A 17,640-nucleotide genomic window follows, 5' to 3' on the forward strand; every position below is an offset into this window, starting at 1 on the left:
GAAATCAGACCAAGTTGAGATACGGGCAAGGAGCCCTTTGGCTAGATCTCATCTGATTAAATGTGTTGTGTGAATAGTAGCATTGATTCTTGAGCTTCAGGGCTACCTTGCTTTCGTGTCTTCCTGCACGAGAGCAAATGTATAACTTGAATGGGCTACTTTTTTTCTATTGTTTCTTGATGTCAAAGGAAAGGAAAGAGTTAAGCAGAAAAAGTCAGGTAAGACCCTTGCATGGTTGTTTATCACTTTCATCAGTATCTGTGTGGCAACCTGTGTGTAGATTGATTAGAGATTGGAAAGGTTGAAGTGGAAAACACCAAGCAACATGTTTGCATTTCGGTGGAAACTTGGCAAACGTGGAGATTGATTTTTACCCAGGAGATAACAATCCAAATTCCAGAAAGTAAATTCAAACCCAACCTTTGATGCTGTTTTTCAGTGCAATCCTCTACGTGCTTTCTCAGAGAGGGTCGCTAACCTTTGCTCCTAGAGAAACGGATGTAGATTTTTTTTTATTGAAAAGTTTTATACAAATTTATGACAATATAATATCCCTCCCTCCCCCCCCCACCCCAACCCTCCCCCCCTTACTTCCCAGAGCTGATTACAGGGTAAAAAATAAGCAAACAAATTCTAACTAAGCTTATCCAACTATACCAATAACCAAACCCCTAAAATACTTTAACTCAAATACAAACAATTCCCTAAACTATGTTAATCAAAAACTAAATGATACTTTCTAATCCCATATTTATTCTGTACAAAATTTATCCATCTTCTCCACACCGAGATGTATCTTTCTTGTGAATGATCCTTCAAATAAGCAGACATTTTGGCCATTTCCGCTAAGTTAGAAACTTTAAACGACCATTCTTCTATGGTAGGCAAAGAATCTTTCCTCCAATATTGCCCATCCAATAACCTTGCCGCCGTAATAAGATTCAACATTAAAATAGTTTCTTGAACATCACAATCTTCAATAATACCTAACAAAAACAATTGTGGTGTAAACTTTATCTTTCTATTAAAAACCTTCTGAATGTTCCACCAAATCTTAATCCAAAAAGCTGTAGAATTTTAATCTTAATCCAATCCAGCAAGACTCAAATGAAACCATTAATACAAAATGTTGTATTCTTTAAATCCCTGGTAAAATTCCTGTGGTGGGCTCACTTAGGCTGTTCAGACAGGAAAAGAAACACTTCAGAAAGACCCTTCGGTCTTAATAGAACTGAATTTATGGAGGGGAGTTTAAGAGATGATGGATGAATTGTTCTTCTCTTCTCCTCTGGGGACTGCTTTGCTGTGGCCCACTTAAAAGGCAAGATGGGGGGCAGACGTCCCTGACTGCCCAATGGAGTGTTGTTTTGGGGGACTTCGCCATTTCCAAACACTCATAGGCTTCAGCTTGCTGACTCAAATCCAAATGACCCTAGTGGGAAAATGTTACATAACAGTTGTGAGTTAAGGTGAGCTGTGATAAGATGGGATGGGAGAAACCTAACAATCAATCTTGAGGCTTGCAAATCAAGGGAGGACCTATAGCACACTGCTCAGGGGTTTACGCCCAAAGCAAATGTGTGGATATCTTTGACAAGTAATCTACAACCCACAGGCTTCTCTCTCTCTCTCTCTCTCTCTCTCTCTCTCTCTCTCTCTCTCTCTCTCTCTCTCTCTCTCTCTCTCTCTCTCTCTCCCTCTCTCTCCCTCTCTCTCCCTCTCTCTCTCTCTCTTGTTCCAAACTGCCTTGAGAAACATAAGTTATTTTATAAATATTGTCCTAAAGCTGTAAGACAAAGCAGCCATTCCTTGGCCCATTGGGGTTAGGGTTGTTAGTGTCATCATGTTGAGCTTGGTATATACAGTACACTCCTCATTTTGGATCAATGGGCTTTCTCGTTGCAAAAGCCTGTTTTAAGGGCTTGTTCAGAGAATAAAAACTGGCACAAAGGGGCTTCCTTGGGATGGCTTCCATCTGAATGGTGAAACACTTAGATGTCTGCTCCTTTTCTAAAATAGGTCTGAGTTCCAAAGCTTTATCACTGGGTGCAATAACAAGAAATAACACATTTTCGCGGAGTCAGGATGTCGCCTTAGTTTGACGCAGAAAAATATCTTTTCATTAGAGCAAGCACTTCTCTTTTCTTCCCTTGAGCCAACAGTTACACTACAGCCCAAATGACAAAATGACAGACTTGAGAGAAAACCAGAAATTATGGGTTGGCTCCCTGGATTCCTTCAGCTTTGATCCAATGGCTGAGCAGCTGCCTATGGGTCATTTTTTGCCAAAGGCTTCCTGAAGGTCACAAAACTGAGCTGAGATCAGCTTCAGTCATGGAAGGGCCTTCCAAGAGCTGTTCACTAGTCAGCTAAGAGCCGACCAGATGTCCACATTGGCTGAGGGTCTCCTTCAATATTTTCTCTGGAAAGGAAGGATTTCTCCTGCTCCAGTTGTCTTCATCGGCTGGAGGGTGGGAAGTCTGTCATTTCCCCTCCTCCCCCATCAAATGTTTTCTTTTTCATTGCTCTACAAAAACAATATTGCAAAAATGCAGCTCAACTCTAAATACGCACCAGTCTGGGCAACTAACAGCCACAGCTTTATGCCAAAATCAGGTTTTGCAAATGTTGTTAGTTGCGAGGTCATGTCCGACCCATCGCAATCCCATGGACAATGTTCCTCCAGGCCTTCCTGTCCTCTACCATCTTCTGGAGTCCCTTTAAGCTCACGCTTACTGCTTCAGTGACTCCATCCAGCCACCTCATTCTCTGTCGTTCCTTTCTTCTGTTGCCCTCAATCTTTCCCAGCATTAGGCTCTTCTCCAGTGAATCCTTCCTTCTCATTAGGTGGCCAAAGGACTTGAGTTTCAACTTCGGGATATGGCCTTCTAAAGAACAATCGGGGTTGATCTCCTCTAGGACTGACCTGTTTGATTGCCTTGCAGTCCAGGGGACTCGCAGGAGTCTTCTCCAGCACCATAGTTCAAAGGCCTCAATTCTTTGGCACTCAGCCTTTCTTATGGTCCAACTTTCACAGCCATACATTGCAACTGGGAAAACCATGGCCTTGACTATACGTACTTTTGTTGGCAGGGTGATGTCTCTGCTTTTTAGTATGCTGTCTAGATTTGCCATAGCTTTCCTCCCCAGGAGCATATAGGATGCAAGAATATCTGTTGGCTTTAAAATGCCACTTGTAACTTTCCTGGAGAACTTTCTCAGTTATTCATGCCTAGACGGTGCAGTGCCAGCATCCCAGCTTCTTAATCTGTCTTTTCTTCCACAACCGGGTCTTAGAATCAGAAAGTCATCCAGAGTCTGTGAACAGAGAAGGTTGTAGTTGAGCTGTTGTTCCTCTGTTTTCTAGCGAGCTTATGCGTCTTCACAGTTAAGAGATAGGCTATGACTTAGTGACTGACTTATGTTTTTATTTTTAACGCAGCTACCCAAACAATCTAAAAATGAAATTGTGGATTTTTGCTTGATATTTGTTCTATCCTCTCTTGAGATGAGAAGACCCAGAGTGGGGGTAAAGTAGGAGGGGGGCATATTTCTGCTTTCCTAATGTTGCACTTATTAAAACTCTTTTTTGTATTTTTTAAAAGTTTTATGCCCCCCCCCCCAATATTTCTCTGTTTTTCCCCTTTCCAGCCCCCCTCCCTAGTCATATCTCCCTTTTGCAAATCCTCCTTTACAGAGAGCAGTTAAGCTTTTCCCCAACTCTTAGTTCTGCAGAGGTGAGGAAATGGCCACATCTGTCTGTTCTTTGGACAGACTGCGATCTCCAGGATAGAATCCAGGGAACATCTAACCTTAGTTTTACAACTTCCATTGATGGAAGAGGGGGAAGAGAATGCCTCCATTGTGTCACTGGAAGATGCCCTGTGACATCACCCTCATCCTGTCCGGGGTTCTGCTTCAACATGTTCTAGACAATCACTTAAATATGAGCCAGCAGTGTGCTGCAGCTGCCAAAAAGGCCAACACAGTGCTAGGCTGCATTAACAGAGGGATAGAATCAAGATCACGTGAAGTATTAATACCACTCTTCAATGCCTTGGTAAGGCCACACTTGGAATACTGCATCCAGTTTTGGTCACCACGATATAAAAAAGATGTTGAGACTCTAGAAAGAGTACAGAGAAGAGCAACAAAGATGATTAGGGACTGGAGGCTAAAACATATAAGGAACGGTTGCTAGAATTGGGTATGTCTAGTTTAACGAAGAGAAGGACAAGGGGGGACATGATAGCAGTATTCCAATATCTCAGGGGCTGCCATAAAGAAGAGGGAATTAAGCTTTTTTCCAAAGCACCTGAAGGCAGGACAAGAAGCAACGGGTGGAAACTAATCAAGGAGAGAAGCAACCTAGAACTAAGGAGAAACTTCCTGACAGTGAGAACAATTAATCAGTGGAACAGCTTGCCTCCAGAGGCAGTAAATGCTCCAACACTGGAAGTTTTTAAGAAGAGACTGGACAGCCATTTGTCCGAAATAGCGTAGGGTTTCCTGCCCGAGCAGGGGGTTGGACTAGATGACCTCCAAGGTCCCTTCCAACTTTACTACTATTACTATTACTATTACTAATGTCTCAGAGGGTTCTCTTCATCTTCCAGTCCCCACGCAGGTTGCCATCCGGGCTCCCTTGCCAGTTTCAATATATTAATGGAATTGCTTCCAATCTTCAGATTATGTTTTTTACAAGAGGAGGAAGGGAAGAATAAGGTTGGGCACCACAAGAATGTTTTTACTGGGAATGATAGATGGGAAGTTTAACAAAGGAGAGACGTATCTAGTGTTGAATATTATAACAGCAGCAATCGTCTATGCCCAGAACTGGAAAAATGGAAATTCCCTGGTGGAGAGCGAACGAATTAAAAATTTTTTGATATGTGCAGAGATGGATAGACTAACATTAGAAATTAAAGACAAGGATGAAACAGAGTATTATGGGCTATTGGTTAGACTCGTGGAGAAAAAGTCAGAACAAAGAAAGCTCGTCTAGAAGAGAGAAAGTGTAGATTTTCAATCTCAAAGTGAGCGTAAGATAAGAGATCAGAAGGAATATGAAATAAGAATGGAAATGGAAGTTATGTTGTAAACAGACATAAATATGTATGTAAATATATAAATATGTAAATAGTATAAAATGCAATATGTAAATGGTATAAAAGATTAATGAATAGGGAGATATATGGTATATGGTTTAGTATGTAGGGCAAAATAACAGCCAGAAAAGCCACACTGTGTTCAACTTGTTTTTAAATGTTTACTCAATAAAAGTTTATTAAATTTTTTTTTAAAAAAAGAAGAATATTTCTTAATTTCCTTAGTGATGTTTTTTAGGTGAAAGTATAAGGAAAATCGACAAAGGCCTTTCCAGGCAACGTGATTGTCTTGGAAATCATCAAGAAAGGGCCAGAAAAGAAATATTATTTATGGGGGCATGGAGAGGGAGGTGAAGATAGCGTAATTTCCTGGAAAAAGGAAAAAGGAAAAGAAATCTTTTTTTTCCCATACAAGAGAAAGTATGTAGTTAAAGGTTTAGAAATCCTTACCGGCAAACGCCAGTTATAATAGCTCTTCTCCTTTTTAATGAAAGAGCCTATAACCAAAGACATTTACCTCGACAGAACGGTTACACTCCGCTGCACATTGCTGCCAAGAAGAACCAGATGGACATAGCAACCACGTTACTGGAATACGGCGCTGATGCGAATGCCGTCACCAGGCAAGGCATTGCTCCTGTGCATCTGGCTTCCCAAGAGGGTCACATGGACATGGTCTCCTTGCTTCTCACCAGAAACGCCAACGTGAATCTCAGCAACAAGGTATGTGGGCTACGGAGAGATTCCGTACACTCCCAGTGGCCTGGCTGGGCTGTATTGTGCTGCTGCCCGTTGTCCATAGTAATTCCATAGTCTACGGGGAATCTTGTTCCGTGACCATGAGTTTTGCATGACATTCAATCTCTGCCCTACACGAGGATGTGGAATAGCTTGCAAGCCAGATTTAACGGCGTGAATGCTGGCGGGAGAGGATCATGAAAACTGTGATCCAGGACAAATATAGCCCTGCCTGGCATAGGAGAGTCATGTGAATCCTGAATGTTGAACTTTGCAAGGGATATAAAAAGGTTTAATAAGCTGCTATCAGATTCTCTTAGTTCTTTCTCTTGCTCCTGATAGACAGACAGACAGACAGACAGACAGACAGACAGATAAGATAGAGGAGAGGGGGGGGAGAGGGCGTAGATAGGTAGGGTATAGGGTAGACAGACAGACAGACAGGGTGGGTGGGTAGGTAGGTAGGTAGGTAGGTAGGTAGGTAGATATATAGAGAGATAGATAGATAGATAGATAGATAGATAGATAGATAGATAGATAGATAGATAGATAGATAGATAGATAGATAGAGTGCTTTTTTTTTCTCATAGAACGCCCAGAATGGAGTTCCGGCACCTTTTTTGGATGTAACCTTGTAGGGTAAGCAAGGCAGGTTGTATGACATGTGAGTTCTGGCACCTTTTTTTTTTTTTTTAGAAAAAAAGCACTGGATAGATAGATAGATAGATAGATAGATAGATAGATAGATAGATAGATAGATAGATAGATAGATAGATAGACAGACAGACGATAGACAGACAGACAGACAGACAGATAGATAAGACAGACAGATAGATAAGACAGACAGACAGAGACAATGATAGATAGATAGATAGATAGATAGATAGATAGATAGATAGACAGACAGATAGATGATAGATAGACAGACAGATAGATGATAGATAGATAAACAGACAGATGATAGATAGATAAATAGATAGATAGATAGATAGATAGATAGATAGATAGATAGATAGATAGATAGATAGATTCTCTTACACCTCTCTGTATTTTTATGTCCTGCTTCTAAATCAAAGGACTGAATTACAGGGATATTGTAGTTAACTCCAGTAGTTCTATTACATCTATTGCAAGTTCACTATAGAACCACAGACCATCATCACATGGAATTGATTAAATGCAAATTAACCAGTCAATCTTCACTGAATTAATACAAAACGTGCATGAGATGAAGTGAGCAAATTCCTTTTGCGGCCTGTTGCCTTGGACATCACACAGTTGGCCCCCCCAAAAAACACAGCCAAAAGAAGCCCCGTAGCCAAATCATGTGGGCCACCCAATCTGATAGCAGGAAACTTTCTTCCGCTCCATGGCTTGTAGAAGACCAAGTACGATGGAACAACACTTGATTGTGGTTGATAAAATGTTGCTCAGGCCAGGCATTCAATGGGCCTGTGGTATCATTCTCAAAAAGTGCAAGTTGCTGCTTTGAGCACCTTTGAGATCTTACGAACGGTCTTTTTCCCTTGTAGGAAAATGCGGCATTGCAAGGAGCCTCGTAGCATCTTTTTGATTAGTTTTCTACATGCCAGATTAATGTTCAGGATAAATAAACCTTGGGGAAAGGGCTTCTGAAATAGTTGTGCTGCCACCAGCAAGAGAGTATCCTACACTGTATTTTACCCCAACGCAAACAACAGTACTCGCTTTATAAAGCATGGCAACTGACTTGTTCCTGCACCATCTTTTCCTTTTTCAGTCTTTAGTTGTGTAATTGGACGTAACGTGGTTGAAATGGGTATTGAGCACTCCACGCACATTTTCTGCTGACCTCTTGTTAAGCTCAGGAGGAGAAGCCCGGCCTTGCTGGGCATTAAACTCAGGCCCTGATGCTTCTGAGCAGATCCTCCTGTTCAAAACTTGATTTGCCGCGTGTGATTTGCAGAGTTCTAGTGGAAAACAAAAGGACTCTTACGAATTCCAGAGGGTCTTAGCAGAGAGATTTATTGCGCAGGTTCAGAAGCCATAGCAGCAAGCAATTCTGAACCCCGAGGGTGGGCTCAGACTTCAGTTTTATACTTTCCTCTTCTCAGGAACAAAGGAATACACATTGAAAAACACATTGTAATACATTAGGTTTGTTTTTCACGGGTATACAGTGGAGAGTTTGCTACATACATTGTATCCAAGTGTAATGCGCATTAGGTTAGTCACATAATACTAACACAGCACTATTTCAGTAATTATGCAGAAAACATCATTATTCTAGTGATTGTTTATTATTCCACATTAGAGTGGCCTGACTCCACTGCACTTGGCTGCTCAGGAGGACAAAATCAACGTTGCAGAGGTGCTGGTCAACCAAGGAGCTGTGGTGGATGCACCCACTAAGGTAGGATTTGTGGAAAGATCGTATTTAAACCGTCCCGGAAGAGGCAAATTAACATGGGTAAAACCAGCTGCCCACCCCCTCCCGGCCCTTTCTGATTTGGGAATTATTTCTTGTGCCAAAGGCACCTTTGTTCAATAAAGGTGGGAAATAAATATTACACCCCAGATGGATGGGATCCTGGATGCAGCTGATCAGATCTCCTCGGGTGCCTGGCCAGCTGCCTATGGATTCCTTTTTGGGCCTTTCTATTGTGTGTCTGATCTCATCAATTTGAGGATGGATGGTCCTTCTCGTTTCTACCATAATGCCTCATTTCCACAGTCTGCCTCGCTCAGCTGTAGACTCATTCTTCTGCTTTGGAATTGATTGACCTGTTTAGCTGTGAGGCATGAGATATTAATAATAATAATAATAATAATAGCAACTGGAGCACCACTTGAACACCATTGGCATTGACAAATTCGCTTTTAGTCAATTGCAAAAGGCGGCCTTATTAGGAACTGCTTCCATCCTGCGACGATATCTGTAATACCATCAAACATCCACATCTGCCTATCCCAGGTCCTGGGTAAGGACTCGATAGGTAGACAAAATGCCAACTCCAGTCTGAACATCTGGCTGACTGTGCGATGATCGATAATAATAATAATAATAAAGTTGGAAGGGACCTTGGAGGTCATCTAGTCCAACCCCCTGCTCAGGCAGGAAACCCTATACCATTTCAGACAAATGGCTGTCCAGTCTCTTCTTAAAAACTTCCAGCGTTGGAGCATTCAGCGCTTCTGGGGGGCAGGTTGTTCCACTGGTTAATTGTTCTAACTGTCAGGAAGTTTCTCCTTAGTTCTAGGTTGCTTCAAAAAACAAATCAGTCACAGGGGGTTCAGACTACAACTTCCATAATCATAATAGTCATTCCTCGGGCTGGCTGAGGCCTATAGGAGGTGCCAGCCCTAAATCTTTGGCAGGTTGAAGGAGTTGATAGGCAGAAACAGATTTTTTTTTTTTTGCCTGTTTTTCTTCAAGAAGCTGGTTGACTAGTGGCCCAAAAATATGGATGCTGATGGAACTTCTCAAATTGGGAGGCTGTGGATCTTGTTTAAGAGTAGATAATTTTTTCCTTTTGATCAGGTGAAAGAAGACGCTTGCCTTCATTTCTCTCTATCCTTAAAAAAACAATAACAATCGCAACCAAAAACCTAAAAACCAGACTCACTCTGGACAGGAGGCCCAACTGCATAGATCAGTGTTTCTCAACCTTGACAATTTTAAGGCATGTAGACTTCAAGTCCCAGAATTCCACAGCCAGCAATGCTGGCTGTGGAATTCTGGGAATTGAAGTCCACATGCCTTAAAATTGTCAAGGTTGAGAAACACTGCAATAGCTGGATGAAGGCAACCTGTGTGGTCTCACTGCCTTCCAGACCGAGGATCTGTGGCGGACATAATAACAGACAGCCCAGCCAGATATTCTGATGAAAGGGTTTTCAGGCTCTTTATGTTGGAAGTGGAAAAAAGCCGGCTGCAGTAATAATTACCTGCCCTTGTCCTCTTATCAAAGGTCAGGAAGCTGATTACCTTGCCATAAAAGGTGGTGCTGGTATGGTAGCCTGCGGCAGCAAAATCCACAGAGAGAAAAACAGGCAGACAGTGGAGAAATCTCACACTTAAAACACATCACATTTAGGCACAAATAAATTAGGAAAGCAGTTGGGAACTGGATCTGTTTCAAGTCAGGCTACTATCTTGAGGAGGAGGTGGTGGCACTTTCAGTTCCCTGTTCTACTGCCTCTTTCCAGCACATTCAGTGTCTCCAGTCAATCATTTTTTAAAAGCATTTCCTGAACCCCCCCCCATTAAATTGCACGGGCAATTTGATTAGAAGCCTAGATGAGACCCTGTTAGCTTGCTTAGTGCTCACTGTAAAGCAAAATAGTCCTAAAGCAGTGGTTCTCAACCTGTGGGTCGGGACCCCATTTGGGGTCGAACGACCATTTCACGGGGGTCGCCAAACAACGCTGTCCGCCATTTTTTCCCCCTTTTCCTTAGCTGTGCTACTCCCTTTTATTCTATTGGCTTTTGAAAGCCAATAGAAGAGACTCTCTTGAATAGAGTCTAATTCTATTGGCTTTCAAAAGCCAATAAGAATTGTCCAGGCTGTCTCTGCCCTGCTGAGCCTGCCAAAAGTCCCATTCTGGAAACGGTGCTGCACCAGTTGAGTAGTACTCGACTTACGACCGGTTGGGGGTCGCGGCATTAAAAAGGTTGAGAACCACTGTCCTAAAGGAAAGGGCAGGAGTTAGCATATCTGAAATGCCATCTCAAAAATGGGGACATGGCTGCAACATTTACACCTATTTTCATTGCATTCTTTTGAATGATAGTCTACTACATACAAAAAGCAGGACTTTGATTCAGGCCAGATCAGAATGAAAAGGTGTACTCAAAATTGGCTCTCCATACCTGGAGTTCCCCTCTAAGAAGCCCTTCGTGTAGCTGTTACTGTAATTGTATCACAAGATGGCACCATGTATGTTGTGCCCTCCCCTGAACAATCCAGAAATTAAATTTCCTCTGCCAAAAATGATGTACAGTTAAACAGACCTGTGCTCAAGAGCTGTGTTTGCACATCATATTTACCTAGTGGCTTTATTTGCAGGACATGTTAAATTTGTTTAGCATTAGACTTGATGGGGTTTTTGTGAGCTAAATTCAACCTGTTTGGTTAGCTCGCCATTCATTGCGTTTTGAACCCACCAACTGGCGAACTCCATAACCAAGTTGTGTAATTTCATTTATTATGTCTCCTTGTTTAGATGAAAGAAAGAAATTATAAGGAATGGAAGATTAATTCATTTTGTTGTTTCTGTTGGGTCTTATATGCTCCATCGATCAGTCCCGTAAAGGAAAGAATAGAGAGGCTAAGTCTGGTAGGCCACCTTGGCTCTTTTATGACTCGTGGACTTCAACTCCCAGAATTCCTGAGCCAGCCATGCTGAGGGGAAAGGGAAAGATTTCCAAGCTGAGTTATGCTGGCTCAGGAATTCTGGGAGTTGAAGGCCACGAGTCATAAAAGAGCCAAGGTTGCCTATCCCTGCCCTAGGCCGCTTTATGACTCGTGGACTTCAACTCCCAGAATTCCTGAGCCAGCCATGCTGAGGGGAAAGGGAAAGATTTCCAAGCTGAGTCATGCTGGCTCAGGAATTCTGGGAGTTGAAGTCTACCAGTCATAAAAGAGACAAGGTGGCCTACTCCTGTCTTATTAAAACATGCCTGATTCTCGGAGCCTGTCTGGAGAAGTCCCTGCAGTTTTGTTGGCAAGGTTTTTCAGAAGTGTGGTTGCCCTTCCTTCCTTCCTAGAGCTGAGAGAAAGTGACTGGCCTAAAGTCAGTCAGCTGACTTCATGGCCAAGGCAGGAGTAGAACTCATGGCGTTACCCTATTTAATACTCTTAAATTGGCAGCCTTCAATACCATTGACCATGGTATCCTTCTGGGATGGCTTCAGGGGTTGGGAGTAGAGGGCTTTTTGTTGTCCTGGTTCACTTCCTTCCTCTATGACTGATCTCAATCAGTGTTGATGGGAAGCAAGAAGCTTAGCCTTTGTCCACTGCTTTGTGGGGTTCTGCAAGACTCGGTACTCTCTCTCCATTTCTGTTTAACATCTACATGAAACCATCAGGTGAGATCATCCACCACCACTGACACTCAGCTGTATGTCTTGGCCCATGGCGAGTTCAAACAGGGGTCTTCAAACTTGGCCCTTGCATGACTTGTGGACTTCAACTCCCAGAATTCCTCAGCCAGCGTTAATAGCCTAAATATTCACATTTTGACTGAATTAAGCTGAAATAATTTCCAGACAGGGCAGTTAGCTCTGTTTTATGCGCTTCTAATGTTCCCCACATTTTCGGTGCAATCTAAAAGGCTATTTGTTGTTAAGCAAGAAAAGATAGAACAGGATCTGATCTTCCTAAAGGACTTTGGGCCACGTTTTGCTTAAATTGTCCGGATGGTGTTGTACTACCTCAAATTCTGGGCTGATTCTCAAACCAGGACCATGTTCCAAGAGCTGGGATGACGATGGCAACAGGACTTAGTACATAAAAACAAATGCTTGTTGGCCTCCTGCTAAGTTCTCTGTAGACCAGTGGTTCTCAACCTGTGGGTCGGGACCCCATTTGGGGTTGAACGACCATTTCACGGGGGTTGCCAAACAACGCAGTCCGCCATTTTTCGCCCCTTTTCCTTAGCTGTGCTACTCCCTTTTATTCTATTGGCTTTTGAAAGCCAATAGAATAGACTCTCTTGAATGGAGTCTAATTCTATTGGCTTTCCAAAGCCAATAGGAATTGTCCAGGCTGTCTCTGCCCTGCTGAGCCTGCCAAAAGTCCCATTCTGCAAACGGCGCTGCACCAGTTGAGTAGTCCTTGACTTACGACCGGTTGAGTAGTCCTCGACTTACAACCGGTTGGGGGTCGCGGCATTAAAAAGGTTGATAACCACTGCTGTAGACTTTCTCCATCCAGAGATGCTGGGCAGGGCTGTGAGAAAGAAATGCCGGTTGGTTTCTCATCCTTGTTTGGCTCTATCAAACAAAATCTGCCAGCCTGCAGGATCTCAATAGATCCTGCTGGTTTGTGTCACAGGAATATCCCTGTGCTTTAAAAACAAACAGTAGATGCCACCATGAAAATGTGAATATAAGTGCATATGGTTTGTCAAGTGAGTAAACAGCTCCATGCTAACATGTGTCTAATAAATAAGTACTTGTGTCTCAAGGAGGAGGTGTGAGAATGTGTGCAAGCAGGGGCCCGGAGAGATTTTTGTTTGTGATGCAGTTGTACATCAGAAAAGATCACATTACCTCGACTCTTTTGTGAACTGTCCCTGTCGTGCATTCCCAGCTCAGTTCTGCTAAATAAGCACCTGTCTGGAAAAGAGAAATAATATTATCTTGATGGAAGCGATAAGGCTTAAATGGCTCGTGACTTTTAAGGGTAATTGTGATGATCTTTAAATGTCTGAAGACACCACCGCCTCCTTGTCATCAGCATTCTTGATGGAGCAGAATTTTGTCTCTCTGAGATTCCCCCCCCCCATTTTTTATTGTGATGCAATCCTTGGGGCTTCCTCAGCCCTACAGTGTCAATAGATATGTTCATTGCGACAGGAGCCACACAAAAAGTGAGCACCCTTGCCATGTGTCCATCTAGTATTTTCACCTTGCCCTGTGACAATGGCATCCTCGCCCTGCCTCACTTCACCCCGCAGAATGAGCCTCCTGCCCACCGCCCCACCTGCCAGAGACCCCCTGGATCTCCCCCAATCCTGGCCGGTCCCCACAGGTGTCCCTCCCCACGAGCAACATTGAGGTGATCACGCCCACCTTGGCCACACCCACCCAGCCTGCTATGACCACCACGGCCACGCCCACCTGGCACCCGGTGATAAATAAGTGGGTTTTGGGTTGCAGTTTGGGCACTCGGTCTCTAAAAGGTTCGCCATCACTGCCCCATGAGATAGGATAGTTGTGATAGAGCAGTGGTTCTCAACCTGTGGGTTGGGACCCCATTTGGGGTCGAACGACCATTTCACGGGGGTCGCCAAACAACGCAGTCCGCCATTTTTCCCCCCTTTTCCTTAGCTGTGCTACTCCCTTTTATTCTATTGGCTTTTGAAAGCCAATAGAATAGACTCTCTTGAATAGAGTCTAATTCTATTGGCTTTCAAAAGCCAATAGGAATTGTCCAGGCTGTCTCTGCCCTGCTGAGCCCGCCAAAAGTCCCATTCTGCAAACGGTGCTGCACCAGTTGAGTAGTCCTCAACTTACAACCGGTTGAGTAGTCCTCGACTTACAACCAGTTGGAGGTCGCAGCATTAAAAAGGTTGAGAACCACTGTGATAGAGACTTCTAGCTCAGCTTCCTACACGCAAGGGAACTTGAATCCAGATCTCGTGGCTCAAAGTCCAGCCATCCATCTGGTCGAGGAAGCATTCCTAACCTACAAAATTCCCAGCTAGCACCACAAAATCAGACATTGGGGTATTCATTAAATATGGCCGCTGCCTTTCTTTGCTCCCCCATTGCAATCATGATAGGGATTCCGTAAACTGGGTCCATCTGCTTTTTGGGCCAATGGGTTCTTTGAAAACCTTCTTAAAAAACACAACCGGAGCTACTTTTGACCTTGGTGTGGAGTGGAGAAGACTTGGAGCTTAAATGCATTACGTTATTATTAATAGTGCCTTACTTCTCATCCTGCCGTTCTTTTTGTCTGGATTTAATTTCAGATGGGCTACACTCCATTACACGTTGGGTGCCACTATGGAAACATAAAGATAGTCAATTTCCTCCTGCAGCAATTTGCAAAAGTGAACGCCAAAACCAAGGTAAGATTTTTCCTCCGATCCCCACCCCCCCCTTCCCATCTGTTGTCTCCCTTCCTCTGTGTGGATGGGGAGGGGGTCCCTGGAGGGTCTTTTGCAACAGCCCTCTTTCACTTTTCTTCTTAGAATGGCTACACTCCCCTGCACCAGGCAGCTCAACAAGGACACACCCACATCATCAACGTCCTGCTGCAGAACGGTGCATCCCCCAACGAGCTCACTGTGGTAAGAAATTGTGTGTGTGTGTGTGGGGAGAGAGAGAGACCTTGGGTCCCACTTGTGGCAGGCTTCCTCTGTGGCTGGTTAACGGCTGCTCTTCTGTTTCTGTTCATAATTCTGGAGTTCTCAAAACGGAAGGATGCAGCTGAAGTCTCCCTATATAAGCCTGCAGGTCGCCTGGGTCCTCCATGGCAGATTTGTTCCAGGCTCTCCTCGTTCTCAAGAAGCAGGTTGCCCTGGGATCATCCCCGACTTCTGTCTGTGGGTGGCTTTCATAGAGAAGCTCAAGAGCGGTCATCCCCCCCCCCCTGTCTCAGGACCTTTGAGATGTTTTTCCTGTCTGGATTTTCAGCCAAGCTTGAAGGGCAGCCCTAAAAACCTGGTGTTTTCCCTCACCTCTCCGTTCTGCCCGCTGCAATTTAAAGTATCCCTTTTTCTGAGAATTCATGAGCATGGTCAGAGATGGAGTGTCGATAACCCCAACTGTCTCTGTTTGCTCTGCAGTGGTTGGCTGTTCCAGCCAGACTTTACTTTTCCATTTGCTTCCCATGGAAACAGCCTCAGACTAACCCCTCCTAGTAGATGGCAGCTACAAATCCCTGAAGGGAAGCACGCTGGACTTCTTCTAGCTGCCTCTTCCGGGGAGGGTTTGCTGGAGTCCCTCTTCTTAGGAAGCTTTTCCTTCTCTAGAATGGGAACACTGCCCTGGCCATTGCCAAACGACTGGGATACATTTCTGTTGTCGACACGCTGAAAATAGTGACGGAAGAGACAATGACGACAATTGTAAGTATGGCTCTCTGTCCATTGGAAGGTGCTGTGCCATTCCAAAGAAACAAAACATAGCAGAAATGCATCTGAGGGGTCCTTGGTGCTCTGTGAGCTTGGTTGCTTTCTTGCAGACATTTAATAATAATAATAATAATAATAATAATAATAATAATAATAATAATGATGATGATGATGATGATGATGATGATGATGATGGAAGGGACCTTGGAGGTCATCTAGTCCAATCTCCTGCTCAGGCAGGAAACCCTATACCATTTCGGACAAATGGCTGTCCAGTCTCTTCTTAAGAACTTCCAGTGTTGGAGCATTCACCGCTTCTGGAGGCAGGTTGTTCCACTGGTTAGTTGTTCTAACTGTCAGGAAGTTTCTCCTTAGTTCTAGGTTGATTCTCTCCTTGATTAGTTTCCATCCGTTGCTTCTTGTCCTGTCTTCGGGCGCTTTGGAGAATAGCTTGACTCCCTCTTCTTTGGGGCAGCCCCTGAGATATTGGAAGACTGCTATCATGTCCCCCCTCGTCCTTTTCTTCATTAAACTAGACATTCCCAATTCCAACAACCATTCCTCATATGTTTTAGCCTCCAGTCCTCTAATCATCTTTGTTGCTCTTCTCTGTACTCTTTCTAGAGCAGTGGTGGCGAACCTATGGCACGTGTGCCAGAGGCGGCACTCGGAGCCCTCTCTGTGGGCACACATGCCGTTGCCCCAGCCTTGCCTCCCCCCACGACCCCCTCCTCACCAGTAGCCCCCCTGGAGGAGAGTCGCCCCCGAGCGTGGCCCACGCAGAGCAGGATAGTCAAGAACATGGCAACCAAGCAGGTAGACAAGACTCTGCCCTCACACCTCATCATGCATAGTTGATGCTGCGGGGCACGGGCAGAGGGCGTGTAGCCACCAGGGCACTGCTGGCTGCCTGGGCAATCTGTGGTGGGCCCTGGAGGCGGTGAGTGGCCCTGTGGGCAGGCAGGGTGAGGGCGGAGCGGGGACAGAGCGGGGTCGGGGCCAGTTTTTGGGCACTCGGTTTCTAAAAGGTTCGCCATCACTGTTCTAGAGTCTCAACATTCTTTTTACATCGTGGTGACCAAAACTGGATGCCATATTCCAAGTGTGGCCTTACCAAGGCACTGTAAAGTGGTATTAACACTTCACATGATCTTGATTTCATTATCCTGATGATGTTTTCCTAGTTTGGGTAATGAAGCATCTGCAAGAGAGCACCAAGGACGCTCATTTCAACCCTGTACTGGAAATATTCTTTGTTAGAAATGCATCTGACTCCATGCCAAGACAGCCTATCCACTTTTTAGACCAGAGCTGGGAAGATGATCCTCAGAATGATTCAGGGTAGCTGGTTTCATTACAGAATCCTCTCCAGGTGGGGTTTTTTTCTTAAAAATGCGGCAGGAAAGAGCCAAAGGGACCAGTTTTGGGAGAGGCTGGAAAATTTTCTACACCACCTTTCCTGCAGTCTAACTAAAGAGACTGACCTCTTTTTCTCACTATAAGAAGAGGTTAGCTGGTGCACTTCAGGCCGCAGAAGTTCCCATGGAGACCTTTGTCTCCACCGCATCCATCTGAGCTGAGAGCTTGGGCCTTAGCAGAATAATTGCTGCAGGCAGATGAAAATTCAGCGGAGGGAGGGAAGCTCACTGTAGACTCCTCTCAGCTCCCTCCTCTTTTATTTTCCCCCGTTTCAGAAGTTCCTCATATAATTTTTAGGTTTACAGAGTTTCCTTGCAGCTTGCAAATAATTTTACAGAGGGCAGGTTTAAAATAAATGAATGAATTGAAAGCAGAGCAGTGACGTCTGTAAAAAGGATGAAGAGAAGCGGAGGAAACGGAGCAGTGAACACAATAACTGCTGAAACAACGAGGAGCAGCCAGTCGTATTGGGAAGGTTGTGTTCTCCTAACACTGCATGACATTTGTTCAATGTATGTATGTATGTATGTATGTATGTATATGTATGTGTGTGTGTGTATATTGTTACTGATTGGCAGGTCGATAT

At 44.2% G+C, this 17,640-nt stretch overlaps 1 protein-coding gene across 39 annotated transcripts in view; it reads left to right on the forward strand.

Moving 5' to 3' along the window:
* The window catches only part of ANK3 (ankyrin 3), a 338,705-nt gene that overhangs the window by 227,079 nt on the left and 93,986 nt on the right, over nt 1–17,640 (forward strand). For all 39 annotated transcript variants that reach the window (XM_039366374.1, XM_039366365.1, XM_039366433.1 and 36 more), the window contains 5 exons: nt 5,634–5,831; nt 8,140–8,238; nt 14,529–14,627; nt 14,751–14,849; nt 15,534–15,629. In XM_039366374.1, the coding sequence (XP_039222308.1) occupies nt 5,634–5,831; nt 8,140–8,238; nt 14,529–14,627; nt 14,751–14,849; nt 15,534–15,629 (591 nt within the window). The remainder of the gene's footprint in view (nt 1–5,633; nt 5,832–8,139; nt 8,239–14,528; nt 14,628–14,750; nt 14,850–15,533; nt 15,630–17,640) is intronic.

The sequence above is a fragment of the Crotalus tigris genome, unplaced genomic scaffold (assembly GCF_016545835.1).
Source record: "Crotalus tigris isolate CLP2741 ecotype Arizona unplaced genomic scaffold, ASM1654583v1 scf7180000017598.18339901613:2243638, whole genome shotgun sequence".
Classification (NCBI taxonomy): domain Eukaryota; kingdom Metazoa; phylum Chordata; class Lepidosauria; order Squamata; family Viperidae; genus Crotalus; species Crotalus tigris.